Raw genomic sequence first — 19,978 nt, forward strand, 5'->3', positions numbered from 1 at the left:
TGGCAGCTATGAGCCTACATTCCTCTGTTGTTGTACTCAGATGATGCTGAGAAATAACCGCCACTGTGTGTGTTAGCTTTGGTTCCCCACTGCTCTCTGGCCTTCAGACTGGCCTGTTTCCCTCGGGTTACCCATCTGGACCCTTTGGGCCTTGAGGTTTGTGACCCCGAATCTAATCTAACCCTTCACATTGTAGAGATGAGGAAATGAGGCTCAGAGAGATCCAGCGGCCTGCCTAGAGTCCTATTGCAGTTGGGCACAGAGCTAGGATTCAAGCCTAGGCCACTCATCCCATGTTTTCCTTTGTGCTGCTGCTCCCTGGGTTGCGTTAAAGCTGTTCCTTGCCTGTCCTGGGCCCCAGTCGGCCTTGGTTCTCCTGGTCCTGAGTTCTCCTCAGCCTTAGAATCCTCTGTTGCCCAAAGAGGGGTGTATGGATGATGTCTAGTTCCGCACAGTAAATGAAGCACAGTGGAAGCGCTGCTCCCCTCTCCTTCCCCTCTGGGGCAGCGGGGCCTGGAGTATCTGCCTAGCTCTCGTAGGTGACTTGGGCCTGGTGTCTGGCTTGAGGCTGCGCTGCATGCCTGTCTATCCCTCTGTCTGTTCAGGAGCTATATGCAGCTGGGGAGAACCGCCTGGGAACAGATGAGTCCAAGTTCAATGCGGTCCTGTGCTCCCGGAGCCGAGCCCACCTGGTGGCAGGTAAGACAGTCCGAGGCCTCCCTGGGGCTGGGTAACGAGGGCAGACAAAGTATGGTGGGGAAACAGAGCTTGCAGGAACACTTGGCAGTTCTGCTTTGCATGGGGCTCTCACTTCCTTAAAAGTCTCCTGGTGGTGATTTAAAAGATCAGCAGGTCTCCGAGTTTCTGCAAGCATCCAGTTCTGGAGGAAAGCAAAGGCAGAGATGAGGGAAATGGCAGCCTTCTGTTGATTAGTATCTTTATATGCCAGGATGTGGAATATTAGACTTGAGAGAGCCTTTAAGAGCACCTAATTCAATGTTTTCCAAGTGCGGCATAAAAAAAGAAACATAACGATAATACTTGGTAACATTTATTCATTCATTCAAAAAATATAAATCGAGCTCCTGCCATGTGCCCGAGGATCATGGAGTAGGTTTGGGAAGCAGTGGGAACAGCACTGTATAATCTCTGTTCTGATGGGGTTCACCTACCTGTTCAGGGAGACAGGCCGTAAACAAAAATTAAGTAAAATCTGTACCAGCTAGCTAGTCATTTAGAGAAAAATAACAAACTTGGAAACAGAGATGGGGAATGATGGGACTTGGGGGGCTGCTTGGGGCAGTATTCACTAAGGTAATGACATTTGAGTTAACAACATGAAGGAGATGCAGGTGCAAAGGCCCTGAGCAGGGGCCTCTCAGTGTGACCGAGAAACTGAAAGTTGGTGAGCCTGGAGCAGACGGAGTGAGTGAGAGTGGTCAGGTCACAGATGACAGGAGGCTCTGCTGACAACTGTATGGACTTAGGTTTTTATTGTGAGTAAAACAGGAAGCCATCGAGGGGTCTAAGTGGAGGAGGGATGTGATTTGACTAATAAGGTTTTGCAAGTTCACTGGCTGTTGTGTTGAGAAGAGTGAACGGGCCCATGGCAGAGCAGGACACCTGTTAGGAGGCTGCTGCAGTATCCAGAGGAGAAATGGTGGTGGCTTGGACCAGGCGGCAGGTGCAGGCGGTAAGAAGGGTAAGATTCTGGCCTCTGAATTGGGTGATGAATTGGATGTGGAGTATGGAAGAAAGAAAGCAGGCAAGGATGTGATACCAGCATTTCTTCTGGCCAACCCAGTGGAAGAATGAGACTGAGAAAGCTGTGGACGGAGCAGGCTTTAGGAGGGAAGGAAATAGGATTCTCGGGCTAGAGATATCAGGTAGGCAACTGAGTTTGTAAGTCTGGAGGTCAGGAAAGCTCTGGGCTAGAGATGGAAGTTTGGGAGCTGTGAATGGGTCAAAGGTGTTTGAGGCTCTGGTACTGTAAGGGCACTATAATGGAGAATGAGTGAATATAATTTTATCTTGAGTCATTATTTTAATGAGTATAGAACATATAAGTAGCACATCAAACCCTGGTTTCACAAACGTTATTAGGAAAAAAAAGAGGAGCTGATCTGAAGAAAATATTGAGTAATGGAGATTGATGCAGATATAGCATAAATCACGACATCGATATGTAAATGCCAGAAGTTTGGGGAACAGTGAAAGGAACTGAGACCCAGGCTGGGGGAGAGGGGATTTATATTCTGGGTCAGAACTAGAGTTAGGACCCAGGGCTCCATGGTGCCTCCTGCTTCCCTGGGAACCTCAGTCACTTCTCGTGAGTGTCGGCTCGTCCTGTGTTAGCTGGGGGGCCAGATGGGTGTTGGCTCAGAGTCAGATTGAGAATGACAGGACTGACAAGACGGACGCATGGAATAATGGGGAGAGGGTGGCGTGGAGTGGAGGTGCAGAGATCTAGAAGAGAGGGATCACTATTGTGTATTCGAGGTGGAGCTCCTAGGTGGGGGATTGGACATGGTTTAGGTAAGCAGCCTGGTGAGGGCAGTCCAGGTAAACGGACCCCATGAGCAGGTGTGGGAGATGGGGTGCACGTGACTTGTGCGGTGAAGAACTTCGCTGATTTGAGAGCTGGGCAGGCGTCGTCGGTGGGGCTGTCCAGGTGCTGGGAGCAGAGCGGGAGAAGTGGGCTTGAGAAGGGACAGAGGCCTCCTCACCGTGTGTCCTATGTTAGTTTGCTCTGGCTGCTGTAATAAATACCACAGACTGGGTGACTTAAACAACAGAAATTTGTTTTTCTCAGAGTCCTGGAAGCTAAGAGTCCAAGATCAAGGTGTCAGCAGGTTTGGCTTCTTCTGAGGCCTTTCTCCTTGGTTTGCGGATGGCCAGGCCACCTTCTTGCTGCATCCTCACCTGGTCTTTCCTCTGAGTGTGTATCCCTGGTGTTTCCTTGTGTGTCCCAATTTCTTATAAGGACACCAGTCAGATTGGTTAAGGGCCTTGTTTTAACTTAATTATCTCTTTACAGGTAATTAAGTATCTCCAAATACAGTTACATTCCGAGGTACTGGGGGCTAGGACTTCAACATATGAATTTAGGAGGGGGACAGAATTCAGTCTATAACATATCCCTTCTCTCTTCCCACTAGTTTTCAATGAGTATCAGCGAATGACAGGTCGAGACATTGAGAAGAGCATCTGCCGGGAGATGTCCGGAGACCTGGAGCAGGGCATGTTGGCCGTGGGTAGGTGTCTTGGGCCTGCCTGCCTGCCCACCAGGGACTGGTGTGTGCTGTAGGCTCGCTGGGTGCTCGTCATGCTCCGATTGAGGGGCAGTGCAGTGAAAAAAGCGCAGGATCTAGGATTGCTAAAGCCAGCATGCCTAAGTGCTGGGAGTCATACTGCTTCTCGGGTCACCATGGAGCTTTATCCCCAACTCTTCTAGAGGTGTCTTGTTTCTATTTCAATTGCAGCTCTGGGAAGGGAGCTGTAGTGTGGGTATTAGAGGGAAAGCAGCCAACTGCCCTGCTGGAGATGACTCATATCCTGCCAAATTTCCTCTAAAAATACATCCCTGTAGGCAGTTGTCAGATATTTGTGATGGAAACACGTGGTTGCAACAGCAACACATGCTCTTGCTAAAAGAAAAGTTGGCCTAGCTCCCAGGACGATGCTGTGCTGCTGGTGGTACCCGTGCCCTGCCCACTAAAGCAGGGACTAATGGGCTCCAGGTCCCACCTCCCATGAGAGGTTGGCCCCTCTTTACATCCACTTGGGAAAATCACAGTTTACCCATCTTTCGCTTTGCTTTTCTTGGAGCTTTCTGATAGGGCAGATGATGATCCTTGTTTCTCCACGTGTCACTTAAATAGGTTGCATGACCTGAGAACACTGGGGAGACACGTTCATCCCAGTTGGCCATCCTTTCTCCATAAGGGTCACAGCATCTCCAGTTCACCCGCTTCCGCCTGAGCAGCAACATGGTTTCTCATCACCGTTTCTCCCCTGCACAGCTCCTTTCAGCTTGTTGGCTGCCAGGAAGGAAGTTGGGTTGGTGTCTGGGCCCTGCATGTTTTTATTCCAAAGAACAGGAGCCAAGACCATGGATAATTGAGCTTGGAGAAGGAGAAGAGGAGGATGGCTACAGTGATGGACTAGGCCTCCGGCACCTAAGAGGACACTGTACTCCGTGCCCGCGGACTGATAGTTTCCTGCACATCGAGTTATGCTGTGTTTCTCTCTTCTAGTGAAATGTCTCAAGAATACCCCCGCCTTCTTTGCTGAAAGGCTCAACAAGGCCATGAGGGTACGTAACTCCCACGTGCAAGGTCTAGGTGGGGGGTGTCTAGCCCCATTTGTGACTGGGACCAAGGACTCAGGGTAGAAGCTATGGGGAGAGCCACACCTCAGCCGAGAGGACAGAGGGCCCATGGGCAGGAGGGGACCAGAGTGTCTGGAGAAGGCGGGATGGTGAGGAGGCCCTTGCTCACACCCTCCGTGGACTCTCTTCAGGGAGCGGGAACAAAGGACCGGACCCTGATTCGCATCATGGTGTCTCGCAGTGAGATTGACCTCCTGGACATCAGAATGGAGTATAAGAGGCTGTATGGCAAGTCGCTGTACCATGACATCACGGTATGGGCCTCTGCGGGTCACCGGGCTGCCTGTGGGCATCCCACTCGGCTGCGGACCTCCCTGGCCTCCTCCACTATCCCCTGCAGTACATGGGCGTCTTGTTTCCTTTCTCCCTTCAACTTTCACTTGTTCATCCATTCACCTCCAAACTGATTGTAAGCCCCTGAGGGCAGGGTGGGTTGTCACCCTGCTGTCACCCCCATGCTGTGTCCCCAGATCCAGCATTTCTGCTACTCAGTGAATGGATGGGGGAGGGAGTTCCAAACAGTGGCTTCAGAGGAAACAGGACCTTCCCCACCTGCTGCCTGGCCTTCATACTGGCCACCCTTTGATTCTGTGACTGTACATGAGACTCATGTCCCAAGGCTCCCTGGTGTGTAGCTCAGCTCACTATGAGTCACTTCTTTCTCTCAGCTTTGTTATGGTGAAGGCTGCAAGAAAGGCAGTTCAGAGTGAGGGTCATGTCATGCTGCTGGGGAACCAGTTCTGGCTTTTCTGCTTGCCTACTCTGTGATCCCGAGTGGCTTCTGTAAACCTCATTGAACCCAGTTCCATCATTCTTGAGACAATTACAATGACGGGTTCCCCAGGAGTGTTGAGTCTTGAATGAGGCGGTCCACGTAAAGCATACTGAGTGATGCATATGAGTGTCTGACAAGTGCCAGCTATTCCTTTATCACCGTGTGCTGGAACCAGTCCGGCAAAATACGTTCCTGTTGGTGGTCTCACAGTTAAATTATGAACTCACATGAACCTTGCAACCGAAGTCATTACGACCAGGTCCTGATTTCAGACTCACTAGCACTTGACGTTGGGCTGAAAGAAACTAACTTCCATTTCCCTGGCTATAAAAATGATGCTTTTGGTAGCAGAGAATTAGTAATTATTTACAAAGTAATTAGTCACAAAGCGGGGCTGTGGGCATCTCAAAGAAGCTATAGGCCTTGCCCTCAAAGAAGGAAATAACGGAAGGAAATGATTAGAAATTAGCTCAGCATGGCCTGGACAACCCTTCTGAATTAAGTCCCATGGACTCAGATGAAGGAAGAGCAGTGTGAACTGGGATGCCCAAATAATAACAGAACCCTCCACTGCAAGGTCATGTCACAGTACAGTTTCTGAGTGGGACATACTACTGAGTGCAACAAAAAATGCACCGGGAAAATGCCACATTAGTTAGCTCCGAATAGGGGTTTTTCCTGACTGTTTTAAAATTTTTTCGTGTTTCTTTTTCAAAATCTGACTGATCATCGGGGTGATTTCAGCTTTCTGTTTATTAAAAGAGAGTTGAGGAGGCTAAACTGCATTGTCCAAGGCCTGGGCTGCCCACGCCGCCTAGTGTGTGAGCCTCTGTGATTGCAGTGCTCTTGGCCGCTCGGGGACCTGCGTGATGAGGCACTTCACCGGGGTGGGGCCTGCCTCTCTGAAAGGGCACGTAAGACAAAAGAAAACAAGGGGCCAGGAGGACAAAACTGATGTACTTGTTTTGTGACCAGGGAGACACTTCAGGGGATTACCGGAAGATTCTGCTGAAGATCTGTGGTGGCAACGACTGAGTGGTGACTGGAGGCTCACTTCTGTCCACCTGCCAGCAACAGTGATGCCAAGAAAAGGCCAAAAGAATGCCCGTTTCTATCAAACCCACAAAATAGCCCCCCAGGTATCCCGATGCCAACAGTCCGTGGAGCCTTGGCCCTGTCCTCCACCCGCCCCTCCTGATCGTGTGTCCTGTTTGTGCCGAAGGGCCTGGAACTCTCTCAGGTTGTCTTTTCCTCCCTACCCCACCCCTCACAGCCACTTGCTGCTAAAGTAGATGTTTCGTTTCCTGCCTCATTCAATCATTCCTCTTTGCTCGTAGCTGAGACACTCGCCTTCATTTTAGTCATGTAATTTTACGTTTATTTGGAGGCATTCTGTTTTTAGTCATTGCCCAACAGATGCATATGAGTCTCTTTGCTACCATGCACATTTGGAGTGAGAGGTTGGGTGGGGAACCCCATGTCCTCACTGAGGAGTAAAAGGGAAGACCTTTAAGGGTAATTTTTGCATCTGGTGAGAATGTGTCATGAACTTTGTTATTGCTAAACTCACTGCTTTTTAGAAAAGAAAAAAAGAGCCTGAAAGTCATCTGTTCCTTCCACCACGTAAAACCACGAGAACAAAGCCAGCTCCCTGCCAGGGACAGAGCTTCTTGTAATTGAGAATGTGCCTTAAACCTAAATGTTACTAGCCAAAAGCTGTTTCTAAATTAAAGTCAGCCAGCTCTGGAACATTCTGGAAATGTCTTCGTGATGCCAGCTTGTTTTCTTCTGCTTCATGATTCTACCCTGAAGCCCAGGGGTCCAGCCTTATTAACCAGTGAAAATTTATATGACTTTAAATAGAAACTTGTGCTCAAGAAACTGAGGGTTAGTAATTTACAGGGACTCAGGTTGTGAGGACCCAAGAAAGGGAGGTTCCTGCAATCCAAGTTCTGGGCCCAGACACTGATAAGGCACAGGGATTTTGGTCATATACAGACACAGTAAAGTCCACTGAGAGAGAGATAGGAAGAGTGTGGTCCTTCACCCAGGTCCTGAAGGAGGCGCACAGGTAAGAGGATGTGTACATGACTCCTGCATAGGCCTTGCATCCAGGGGCCAGAGAGGCATAAGATCAGCCCCTTCCTTTGGAGTGGTCCTAGCTGTGGTCCTGAGGGGCCCCTTGTCCCTTGGTTGATGGTGTTAGGAGAAGATAAATCCAGAAGGGGCAAAGTTTCTAGAAATCATTGTTATGTCCAGAAGCCTGGAGCGTGCCTTGCTGGTCATGAGTCTGTTCACTCCCTTTCCGACCTGCTAAGTGGGAAGTTTAGAAAGGAGAGAATCCAGAGATCGACCTGCTGGGCCCTGGCCAAGGCCCCCAAGTGTGGCCTGTCCACAGAGTAGACATCTGCTCGGGGATACTGCCTGACTCCTCACTGCCCTCTGGACATAGTGAGAGGAGAGAGAGGATAACCCACGGGGCAGCCATGAGCTCAACACTGGCCTGGAATACCAAGACCTGCCTTCCTCAACTAGAGAAGACCAATGTGGGCACTGGACTCCATGGCAAGCCCTACTCATCACTTCAGCTCTGCCCCAGTTTCCATGCCTGGAGCCTCTTGACCAAGACCCAGCATGCTTGGCTGAGGAGCTCCTTCCCTAGGGCAGGCCCCCTTGTCCTTGGGTGCCAGGTGGGATCTGCCCAATAGAATGGACTCCTTGGCACTGCACGACTCTCCATGAACTCAGGCTAACCCTCTGGCCTCCAGACCTGTGCCAGGGCCTAGATTCAGTCTGCTCTAATGTGACTGTAAATGTCCTGTGACATTACTTTGCCCTGTTGTCTGCACCAGAGGTTTCAACCTGGTGCCCAGCAGGCAACATCTAACCTGTACATGCATTTCCTTTTGTCTCCAAAGAGTCTTTTTAGACACTTGAAATTGTTGCCAACATTAAACATTGAAAGATTTCATATTTTAAAAAATCTAGACTCTGGCTTCTCTTGAAAAATCAGAAATTCTGGCAATACTGGCCCAGCATTCCTGCATAGCACTTGCTGCTGGAGCCCAGTTGCAGCTGTCCCCTTTAGAAATGTACTCTCCATTTCGCCACAGGCTCCACCACTCCCTAAGGTTTTATACCATCGCCCCTGCAGGCCTTTGACTTTGAGACCCTGATCTATGCATTTGGGGCCACCCATGTTTATCCTGGTTCTGGTTCTCTTTGGCTCCCTGTCCCTCATGTTGCCTTCTTGGACGTGTCCTTGGGACCCAACCCATAGTACGTATGGGCTGCAGGACTGTGAACTCACAGCTCTCTCCAGGGGCAAAGGCACCTACTGCCTTTGAAGGTCAGTGGGAGGTGGTCGTTAACATTGTCGAGTATGCTCAGGACACAAAAAGATGGGGAGGGGATATTTGACTTGTAAAGGTCATCTTTCTGGGAGAGGGCTGCACTACATCTTTTGCTGCCTCCTAGAGATGTTAGTCAAGGCCAGTCAATGCTACACATCTAATGTCACTTCCGGAATAAAGGATGAGGCATGAAATGAATTCAGCGCTGAGTAAATTTTCAACAGCTGTGGGTCACTGGAAGCAACACTGTGTGTTAGGGGTAGGGCTGGGACTAGAGTGAGGCAAGTGAGTCACTTGTCTCAGGCACACAATTTAGGGAAGGAACCTTGGAGGTCTCACTTCGCAGATGGGGAAATGGCCCTGAAGTGGTGGTTCTCAAACCTCAGTGTATATCGGGATCATCAGAGGAGCTCATTAAAAGTGCAGGTCCCTGGGCCCCACCCTCACAGGTTCTGAGCAGGCATTGGGGCCAGGAAACTGCATCTGTAGTTATGATTCTGATGCTGAACTGAATTCTCCTACACCAAGACAAAGAACTTTTGAGACGAGAGGTGTTAACACCGAGGGCAGGTCAGCAGGTGGCAGGGTGTTTGGAATTCAGTCAAGTGATGGGAGATAGGACAAGCTCACTCTCAACTTTAGGAAGAGAGAGATCTGAGAGATGAACCTTTGCAGATACCCATGGTCCAAGCAACAGCTTAGGCCAGGCCATATCCATGCTCTTGCTCTAGTGGAGAATTATAGTCCTAGCCTAGGACTTGGCCTCTTTTTTCTGCCATCAGCTCCTTGTTGATGTGGAGTCAGATCTAGAAACAAATCATTTCCCCAGGCAGGTAGCAGCTTAAATATTCACCTCACTACACCCAAAATCTCTTTTTACCTGTGTTTCTCTAAGAGTCAGGGACATCATTACTCAGTCTTCCACTTGGCCTCATGCAGGGTCCCCTCTCAGCAAAGCATTCAATCAATCAAGTCCCCAACTCGACGAGGAGCTCTTGCCCTCAGCCCTTGCTCCTAGGAAAGCTCTCCTTAGCCTAATACTGGCGTTCAACCTGAACCTGGTTCTTTCCCAGCAATCAGAGTTGACCTAGTCCTGAAGTAGAGCACTGGTCCAGGAATTGAGCATCCCTATTCTGATCTCAGCTCAGCAACTGACTTCTTGTGCAAAGCCTGGAAAAGTCACTTCCTCTCGTTGGGCTTCTGTTGCCCTTTTGTAAAATGAGGAGTAGACTAACGTAGAGCTTTTGAAATACCAGTGTGGTCAGCAAAAATGATGAGGTAGGGAACTCAAAGTCTGGGGTGAGCAGGAGACAAATTGAACAGATTGGGGAGGAATGACTGGAGATGAGACGCTTTGGGGAATAATGGTTTGGAAGAACTTCCACAAACTCCTGGGATTCTAGAAAAGCATGAACATGCCCAGGGCTGGGCTCATGCTTAGCTCTCACCTCTGGCTGACCTCCAGGCTCTGCACAAGCAGGAAGTGAAGGCTAAGGCAGAGTCATAAACTGCCTGGCTGAGTGTCAAAAGATATGCCCCAATACACAACATATCTACAAAGACTGGGACATTTCTGTGAGTTTTTTTGGTTCCAGGAGTTGAAGGAAATTTGTCGAATCACTAGTGACAACCGAAGTAACTGAATAGAAGCTTCAATGGCCACACCTTACAAAGAATATAAATGTTTAAAAATTAATTTTAGAAAAGTCATTAAACTACAGCAAATACAACAGTAGCAACAACGAATGGGGAGGGGAAACTGATTTCAGAGTTGTTACATTATAATGTTCAAAATGCCCAGTTTTCAACAAAAATTGAGTCACGCAAAGAAATAAAGTATGAACCATACACCGGAAAAAAAAAAAAATTTGTTCATAGGAACACAAAAACCCAGATATTGCATTTACCAAAGACTAAACTCTTTAGAAAGCTTAAAAAGCTAAAAGAAATCATGAATAAAGAACTAAAGGAAACCAGAAGAATATTTCACCAAATAGTATCAATAAAGGGACAGAAAATATGAAAAGGAACCAAATAGAAATTATAGAGTTAAAAAGTACAATAATAAGTGAAAATTCACTAGAGGGATTCAAGAGATTTGAGAAGGCAAAAAAAGAATGGGCAAACTTCACAATAGGTCAATTGGGATTTCCCAGTCAGAAAAAATGAAAAGTGAATAGCCTAAGAGGCCTGTGGGACACCATCAAGTGTACTAACATACACATAGTGGGTTCATGGGAGAGAAGAGAGAAAGAAATATTTGGAGAAACAATAGCTGAAAACTAAATTTGATGAAAGACAATCTACACATCCAAGATTACACATTAAATATAAATGGAATAAACTCCAATTAAAAGGCAGAAATTACTAGACAAAGGATATCAACTTATATTCTGATAAAAGGGTTAATCTATCAAAATAGAACAATTACAAACACCAATGTACATAACAATATGGCCCTTGGAAAATTTGAGACAAAATCGATAGAACTGAAGGGAGAAATAGTTCAACAATTATTGTTGGAGAATTAAACACCCCACTTTCTCTATTGGATAGAACAATTAGACAAAAGATAAACTGGAAAACAGAAAACAAAACTATAAACCACCTAGACCTAATGGACATATAGAACGGTCCCCCCAACAACAGAACATACATTCTTCTCAGTTGCACGTGGGAAATTCTCCAGATAGCCCAAAACTAAGTAAATTTTTGAAAATTGAAGCCATACGGAGCTGTAACAAGAGATTAAATCAATAATCAAGAAAACTCTCAACAAAGACGATCTAAGGACCAGGGGACTTCACTGATGCATTTTGTCAAACTTTTAAAGAAGATATAACACCAATCCTTCTCAAACTCTTCCCAAAATATAGAGGGAACACTTCCTAACTCATTCTGTGAGACCAGTGTCATCCTGATACCAAAATCAGACAAAAACATCTCAAGAAAAGGCCAAAAATCCTCAATGAAATAACTAGCAAACTGAATCTAGCAGCATATTAAAAGGATTATCCACCATGACCAAGTGGGATATAGCAAAGGAACACAAGGATCATTCAATATACAAAAATCAATGAATGTAACACATGTTAATAGAATGAAGAGGGATAAAAACCACACGATCATCTCAATCCTGGAAAAGCAATTGAGAAAACACCTTTTCATGATTAAAATAAAAAAAAAAATTACCTAAGAAAACTAAGAATATAACGGAAATTTATCAACCTAAAATAAAGGGCGTCTATGAAAAACCCATAGCTGACATACTTAATGGTGGAGAATGCTTTCCCCTAAAATCAGAAACAAGACAAAGTACTCGTGCCACAACTATTGAACATTGTATTAGAAGTCATAGCTCAATTAGGCAAGAAAAAGAAATAGAAGGTATCCAAATTGGAAAATAAGAAAAACCTCTCAGATAACATAATCGTTTACATAGAAAATCCTAAAATATCCACACAGAAACTAATAAAAAATTCAGCTAATCTGCAGGATAGGATACATGATGAATGTTCAAAAGTCAGTTGTATTTCTTTCTATACACTAGCAATGAACAATCTGAAAAAAATTAAGAAAATAATTCCATTTACAATAATACCAAAAAGAATAAAATACTTTAAGGATAAATTTAAGGTGGTATAAGATTTATGTACTGAAAAATTCAAAAATATAAAACGTCCTGTGCTCATGGATTGAAAGATAGTATTGTTGAGACAGCAATACTCTACAAATTGATCTACAGATGTGATCCAATCCCTATCAAAATTCCAACTGCCTTTTTGCAGGTATGGACAACCTGACCCTAAAATACATATATAATTGTAAGGGAATGGTCCCCAAACAACCAAAAACGGTTTTGGAAAAAAGAACAACAAAGTCAGGGAACCCATACTTTTTAATTTCAAAACTTAGTGCAAATATATAGTAATTCAAACTGTGATACCGGCATGAAGATAGGCACATAGACTGATGGGGTAGAATTGAGAAATCAACCTAAACATCTCTGCTCAAGTGATTTTGACAAGGATCCCAGGACCAAGTAAAGGAATGAAGTTGAATATCTACCTCACATCATATATAAAAATTAACTCAAAATAAATCAAAGAACTTAATGTAAGAGCTAAAGCTATAAAAATCTTAGAAGAAAACACAAGAATAAATATTCATGACCTTGAATTTGGCAATGGTTTCTTAAGATATGACACCAAAAGCACAAGCAACAACAAAAAAATAGATAAATTGGACTTCATCAAAATTAAAACTTGTGTTTCAAAGGGCATTATCAAGAAAGTAAAAAGACACCCCACAGAATGGGAGAAAATATTTGCAAATTATATATCTAATACATAAAGAACTCTAAGAACAACAAAAGGCAGCCCAGGTTTTAAAATAGGCAAAGGACCCGGATAGTTATTTTTCCAAAAAAGACATACAAATAGCCAACAAATGCACGAGAAAATGCTCAGCATCACTAGTCATTAGGTAAATACAACTTAAAACCACAATGATATATCACTGTATACCTAGTATGATGGCTATGATAAAGACACGTATTGGTGGGGATGTGGAGAAACCGAAACCCTTATATACGCATTGCTGGTGGGAATGTAAAACAGTACAGCTGCTGTGCAAAAACGTTTGATGGTTCTTCAAAAACTTAAATAGAGTTACCATTCAACTCTGCAATTCCACCCCTAGTTATAGACCCAACAGAGATGAAAGCACATGTCCACACGAAAACATACATGACTGTTAATAGCATTATTCAAAAAGTACAGCCATAAAAGGGAATGAAGTACTGATACAAGCTATAACATGGATGAACCTCGAACACATAATGCTCAAGTGGAAAAAAGTCAGACACTAAAGGCCACATATTGTATAGTTCCATTTATATGAAATGTCCAGGAAAGGCAAGTCCATAGAGACAGAAATATTAGTGTTTTTCAGGGACAGTGCGAGGGGATGTGGGAAGTGATGCTTAATAGGTACAGGGTTTTCTTTCAGGGTAATCAAAATGTTCTGCAGTTAGAGAGGTGAGGACTGTACAAAATTGTAAAGCCACTGAATTTGTACAGTTTAAAATGGTCAAAATTTTGAATTATGTGTTATGTGAATTTTATCTCAATAGAAAAGAATTTTTAAACGTTAATGTGCATATAGATCCCCTAGGGATCTCATTAAACAGTAGATTCTGATTCAGGAGGTTTGGTTGGGGCTCCAAATTCTGCATTTCTGACAAGCTGCCAGGTGAGGCCACTGCTGCTCATCTGTAGCCATGTTTTGAATAGCAAGGCTACCCAAAACACCCGTCCGCTGTGTCATCTTATGATTCTGGATCTCAAGTGCTTCACCTCTGTGAACCAACTCTGCCCTGTCTGCTCCTATAAAGAAAGAGGGTGGGTACACACAGACAGACAGGGGTCTCCCAGGTCTGAGCCTGCAGGGGAGTGTGGGCCTCAGGGCATGGGAGTAGATAGACAAGGGGCTACAGCTATAGGGGTCATTCTGTCTGCAGACAGAGGGGACCGAAGGAGTAGCTTTTGGTTTTCACGGAGCTAAGGAAGGAAGGTCAGGATGCCCAGCTCCGTTCTTAGGTGTATCTCTTCCAGCTGCTGGGCAACTTGGGCTCTGGTGTTCAAAAGTGATCTGAAAGAAAGGGGGCGACTGTGAGTGAGCAAGAAGGGGGTGCTGAAGGCACCCTGCCCTCCCCTCCAGTTCCCCGGGTACTCCTGTGTCAGAGAACACAAGGCTCGAGCTGGGAGCAGGGTGGCCATCCCTCCGCTGTCAGTCTTTCCTGAAAGTTTTGTGGTGGCACTGGGGTATTTCTTAGAAGGGAAATGAAAGGAATTGAGGAGCTTGGAGGGATGAAAACAGCTAGTGAAGGAGGCAGGTGCTCTGTGTCAAGGTGGTAAACTGGGGCCGGCTCTTCCGGGAGCCCTGACCTGATGCTGGGCTGCAACAACCCCGGAGTGGGGGTGGGGGCAGAGAACATTTGGGGTGAACTGGGGGAGATGCCTTTCCACTTCCGTCCCGAAAAAAAGCTGGAACCTCTCCCAGCTTGCTCTAGGTTACACCGGTGTGGTGAAGCAGTGAGCACCCGTCCCATCCTGCTTGCCCAGCCCCGGAGGCTGTCATCTCTGCCACCTGGGCCACTTACCATCTCCAAGGAGGTCGGGGGTTGGGCTGAAGGGTTCTGGGGGCAGGTTCCAGGCCAGCTCCTCCAGCTGGCCTAGTAGGCCTTTCACTTCTGCCTCCAGGTGCTCCACCGTCTTCTCCACCGTCTAGAGCGAGGAGAGATGGGAACAGTGGTGGGTAGGGGCAGGAGGACTAGAGGACAAGAGCAGTGCCAAGTCCCGCTTAATCAGGAGCATCCGGTGGTTCAGTGTGTCAGAACTGTGTGCCAGGGGACCTGGGTCCTTCTTGTCCAGCCTCTACTCTTGCCTGCTTCTCAGTTCCCCAGATGATAAAATCTAAGAGAATCCCTCTCTGATGCCGCTCCTGGCTCTGGCACTCAGCGGTTTTCCTCAGTCACAGGCCTGGCAGGAAAAGACTCTAGGATTCCTGTTCCCTTCCTGGACTTCACTACTGATATATGACATTCCTTTTGTTGTCCCGCCTCCTGGCGGCAATTTTGCCAAATGACAGGTTGGGATTTTGAAATGGTCTTTATTTAGGGTTCTTAACATTTTTTTATTCGAGCATTAAAAATTAAATTTTTGATGTAAAATTTATATATTTATTAATTCACCAAATAACATAACATCAGATCTTAACTACTGCAATTTTGACATACTGATTAGAATAAATGATATGTTGAGATATTTGCAATGACTACAATGGGATGAAATTATCTGTGATATCTACTGATGACAAAATCAAAGTACTGTTACTACTTTTATGGTTTGTTGTGTTTTTATAATGAATGGGAATGCTAAGGTTTGTGAAAATAAAGTGTAATTTTTTCCGCATACAAGTTTATGGACCCCAGGTTACAAACTGGCTATATAACAAAACACAGTGACTGAATTTCCACCTTTTCATCTGTAATTATGCAGAGATCTCTGGCCGACATAAGCAAGGCCCCAAGGGAAGCAGGGTCTGTTGGGGGCTGGTCAGCCCGCAGGCCCAGATAGGGCAGGGAAATGATTAATGAGGTGGCCAGGGATTAGGACTGGCCTGGATTTTCCCTATTTCTAACACAAGGTTGGCCTGAGCCTTATGAAGCCGCCAGCCTGGCGGATGGTCCTGAAGATGCATGTCCTCCCAGGTCACCCTTATTACCTCCTCTATGATGTCTAGACGGCCGTGCACAGCCATGTGTGTGTCACACCCTGTGTTCCGAGTGAGGTCTCCTCGGGTGGGGATGAAGGGTTCAGCAGCTGTGGGAAAACAAGTCTTGTTACTGTAGGACCCTTGGTTTCCCTGTAACACTAGAGGCTCCTGTGAAGCACTGGGCTCAAGTGAGGTGGGTCCTGAAGCCAGTCAGGAAGAGAAGCAGAGGAAGGCCCAGCAGGGGTGAGGGAGCGAGCCTGGGGCTGCCTTTATCACTCACTTGTGCCTGTGGCCCTGGTCACCTACAGATCCAGGTGAGCTTCCTCGAGGAGGTGCTGCCTGAACTGGGTAAGGTGAGGAAGGGAGGGAAGGTTTCTGCCAGGGAGAATAGCATGTGCAAAGATAGAGAGGCATACATAGCATGGCTCAGTGTTCAAACCTTCTGGAGTCGAGTGGCTAGAAAGTACAGGTGGCAGGAGATGAGATTGGAGAGGTGGGTCATGGAAATGAAGCCAGAGGCTCTAAAAATCCAACCACGATCCTTGTCTGGAGTGTTACTTTGACTGAAGAGTCACATAATCACATGTGAATTTTTTAAATACAGAAAATGGATTGGAGAGAGATGTTTTTGAAGGCAGAGGTTACTGGAGTAATCATCATAAGAAGTGATAAAAGGAGGCAGTAGCAGTAGGAATAGAAAGGGAGAGGAAGAAAGGGAGTGGAGATATTTTATTGATAGTGTTGACATTGGTGACTAGTTAGTAATAACTGACATTTGAGGAGTGCTCACTATGTACCACATAGTGTGCAAAACAAATACGTTCACTCATTCAACCTCTACAATACTCTATTATTATCCCCAATTTACACGTAAGGATATTGATGCATAGAGGGGTGAAACGATAGTCCAGTGTCACCCAGCTAATAAGTGGAAGATCTGAGATACGACCTGTTCAACCCTTGATTCACCATTTTTCTCCCCAATGTTGGTTCCTCTCTGCTTCTTCCTGGTGCTACCAACTCTCACACTAGATGTTTTAGAGCTCTGGTTCTGAGCTCAGGTTTCAGCGTTGTTGGCTCCGAGATGTGGGCATGAGTTGGCTGGAACATTGGAGAGTGCAGACACTCAGGAAGGAGGATACTGTCCCAGAAATGATGAGAAGCAAAGAGCTTTACAGAGGATTAAGCGTCAGCATGACCTAAAGCAGCCTGGAGGTCTAGCAAGAAAAGGATGGGAAAACAGAGCAACAGGAAAGCCATCACTAAGTTCCAACCTAGCACTTTTAGCAGAGTGGTAGAGGCAAAGGAAAGCAAAGTTTACATTGCAGGCAGATGAGAAGAGAAGGAGAGGTCAGGAGGTAGAAACTTGGATCCTGGAAAAACATTTTCATGAAGTTGGCTGTGAAGGGAGATCAAATCTCAAGGTCTAGAGAATGTTTAATATTGTCAGTTCTGCTTTTTAAGCACTGAAGAAACATGGTCATGCTTAGGAAGACAGGAGATCTAAAGGAATGCATTTCCTGAAGAAATGAGGGGCCATAGCACCCAAAAAGGGTGGTGGGGGCAGGGGCGACACAGGAGGGAATGTAGCAAAAATGGGTAAAAGTTCTACTTTGAGGTCCAAAATGTTTAGTTAAGTTCCCACCGATGGCCTCTGTTCATTCTGTAAAGAGGAGAATTATCCGCTGAAAATTCATATAGGGTTAGGAAAGAGGAGAGCTTGTTGTTGAATTTTCAGGAATTCTGTGAGTGGTTAAACAAGGCCACTAAAATGGGAGCACAGTAAGAGCATTTAACCTTGGAAACTGGCAAATGTTGTTTTTCTTTTCTTTTTGTTTAGAGCCAGTTTCCCAGTGCACTCTGAAGGGGTCTTGAACAGAGGGCTTCCAAAGGGGATGAGGAGAAGAGGAGGGCATGCAGGAGGACCATGAGGAATGACCCCACATCAGTGAGGAACGTGGGAAGCACAAATCCTCTCCCACCTCAGCAGGCTGGGTATAGAGTAGCAAAGACAGATGGCTGGACGGAGCTGAAAGCTGGGAATCTGCAGGATGAATGTGGTGGAGAGCAAGAGAACAAAGGAAATGAAGATTTGACCAGCAAGGGGTTGAGGGGATGAGCTATGGAGTCGAGCTTGGATAAGAAAGCAAAGAGGCCAATAAGAGGGCCAATAAATTGGGGGATATGGAGATGCTGAAGAGACTGGAGGCCTTGATGCAATGATGGGAGGAACAGGAGGCATAAGTGGTAAGGGATATTGCAACTTTAGCTTTTAGAGGTAGAGTAGCTTCAAAGTGACAATATCAATGTTGTGGCCATGGATATGGCCATCTGAAGCAGAAGGTGGATAAGAGTCACTGGACTTAGATCGATCTCTCTAGGTACAAAACTCTTATAACTGTAAGGCTTTGGTGTTAGTTGCGTTGTCCAACAGGACATTTAAAGTTGCTCAGAAGGTTGGCAGGTCTTGAGGTAAGGACGAAGACATTAAGCCATCTTGTTGGTGATGAATGTGTCAGTTTGAGAGGTTGAGTGACTTGCTCAAGGTCACATAGTCAGCAAATGACTGGACCCCGCTTTAGCAATCTGGCTGACCCCTCCTTCTGGAGCTCCCTGTTCTGAGATTCTCTGGTTCTGACTCTCTCTGGATCCCAGCTCTTCTACTCAGGGGTGAGAACCAAGAGCAGAGACAAAACTTCCTTCCACTCTGAGCATCTTTTGTGGAGAATGATTTGTGTTTTACATTTATCTATTTCATTATTTCCCTCCATTGAACTCAAAAAGCTTCTTCAAAGCTGTGGTACATATATACAATGGAATATTACTCAGCCATAAGAAGAGATGAAATACTGCCATTTGCGATAACATGGATGGACCTCGAGATAATCATGCTAAGCAAAATAAGCCAGACAGAAAAAGCTCAAAATCACATGATATCATTTGTATGTGGGATATAAACCTCAAAGCAACAAAGGAACAGGATAAACAGAGATTCATGGACATGGACTATAGACTAGTGGTTACCAAAGGGTAGGGGGTGGGGGAGGAGGGGAGAGGTAGATGGGGTAAAGGGGGTCAAATATAGGGTTTAGGGGGAGGGTGAAGTGGGTAAAGGGGATCAAATATATGGTAGCTGAAGAAAACTGGACTTTGGGTAGTAAATACACAATAGAATATACAGATGTCGAATGATAATGTACACCTGAAAATTATATAATTGTATGAACCAATGTTACCCCAATAAACTTAATAATAAAAAAAAGCTTCCTCAAGAGACAATGGTCTTCTTATTGGCTTTGGGGAGAGAGGGGGACATTATAATGGTGCTTTGGTTCCTTTTTTTAAGGGAGTCTTTTAGAGATCCATACTGAAATATTTATAGATAAAATGCTATAATGTCTTGGATTTATTTCAAAATAATCCAGGCCTGGGAGTGGAAGGAGGCATGGGTGGGAGTATAGAACAAACAAGATTGGCCAAGACTTGTAACTGTTGAAATTGAGTGATGGGGACATGAGAGTTCATTGCACTCTTCTCTCTATTTTTGTATATGTGGTTTGAAATTTTCCATAATAAAAGCCAGTTGTCTGATGGGTTGTTAGCAAAAAGCACCAGTTGTCTGATGGGTTGTTAGCAAAAAGCAGAAGCCACTGAGCCTCGCCTGCTCTCTTCCAGACCCTTATCTACTCTCCCTCACCCCCTTCCCTCTGTTCAGGCCAAGAGGAAGCATTGCGACCCTGCAGGCCAAGTGGGGATCTGCCAGCTTTGTAAGTTACGAACAACATGAATCTGATCCCCATGCTGGCCTAAAACTTACTGTTCTTCATGTATCTGTGATGAGGTCTAACTTGGCCCTGAAACCCCTCTAGGGAAAAGGCTCGGCTGAGGTTGTTCTCCACATCACACAGCACTAATCTCCCACATCTGGACAGAACTGCACCCTGGGCTCCACCGCCCAACTGTCCATGAGCTCATTCATGACAAGCCTCTTGGCCAGCTCACATGAGAGAGAAAGCAAGGGCGGGGGCGGGGCCATCACAACCACCCTGCATCGCTGCTCCCTCTCCCATGTGGGTCCCCATGGCATTGACCTCAATGCATGATAGCAGAAAACACACTGGGCAGCCCCGTTCTCAGCCTGGCTCAGCCATGAATTTGTGTGGGCCTGTGGGAAACTTTCTG

General features: G+C 45.9%; 2 protein-coding genes across 2 annotated transcripts in view; one reads left to right on the forward strand and one right to left on the reverse strand.

Moving 5' to 3' along the window:
- ANXA11 (annexin A11) overlaps positions 1–6,929 on the forward strand; it is a 45,008-nt gene extending 38,079 nt beyond the window's left edge. The window contains exons 11-15 of the mRNA XM_011355326.2: positions 606–699; positions 3,159–3,254; positions 4,257–4,315; positions 4,522–4,644; positions 6,141–6,929. The gene's annotated coding sequence lies outside the window, so the exon portion shown is untranslated. The remainder of the gene's footprint in view (positions 1–605; positions 700–3,158; positions 3,255–4,256; positions 4,316–4,521; positions 4,645–6,140) is intronic.
- Positions 6,930–13,066: 6,137 nt separating this feature from the next.
- The window catches only part of PLAC9 (placenta specific 9), a 14,649-nt gene continuing 7,737 nt past the window's right edge, over positions 13,067–19,978 (reverse strand). Inside the window, exons 2-4 of the mRNA XM_023527992.1 lie at positions 15,806–15,903; positions 14,682–14,805; positions 13,067–14,170 (exon numbers count right to left, since the gene is read on the reverse strand). Coding sequence (XP_023383760.1) covers positions 14,160–14,170; positions 14,682–14,805; positions 15,806–15,903 — 233 coding nt within the window. The 3' untranslated portion in view covers positions 13,067–14,159. The remainder of the gene's footprint in view (positions 14,171–14,681; positions 14,806–15,805; positions 15,904–19,978) is intronic.

Source organism: Pteropus vampyrus, unplaced genomic scaffold (assembly GCF_000151845.1).
Source record: "Pteropus vampyrus isolate Shadow unplaced genomic scaffold, Pvam_2.0 Scaffold20, whole genome shotgun sequence".
Lineage (NCBI taxonomy): Eukaryota > Metazoa > Chordata > Mammalia > Chiroptera > Pteropodidae > Pteropus > Pteropus vampyrus.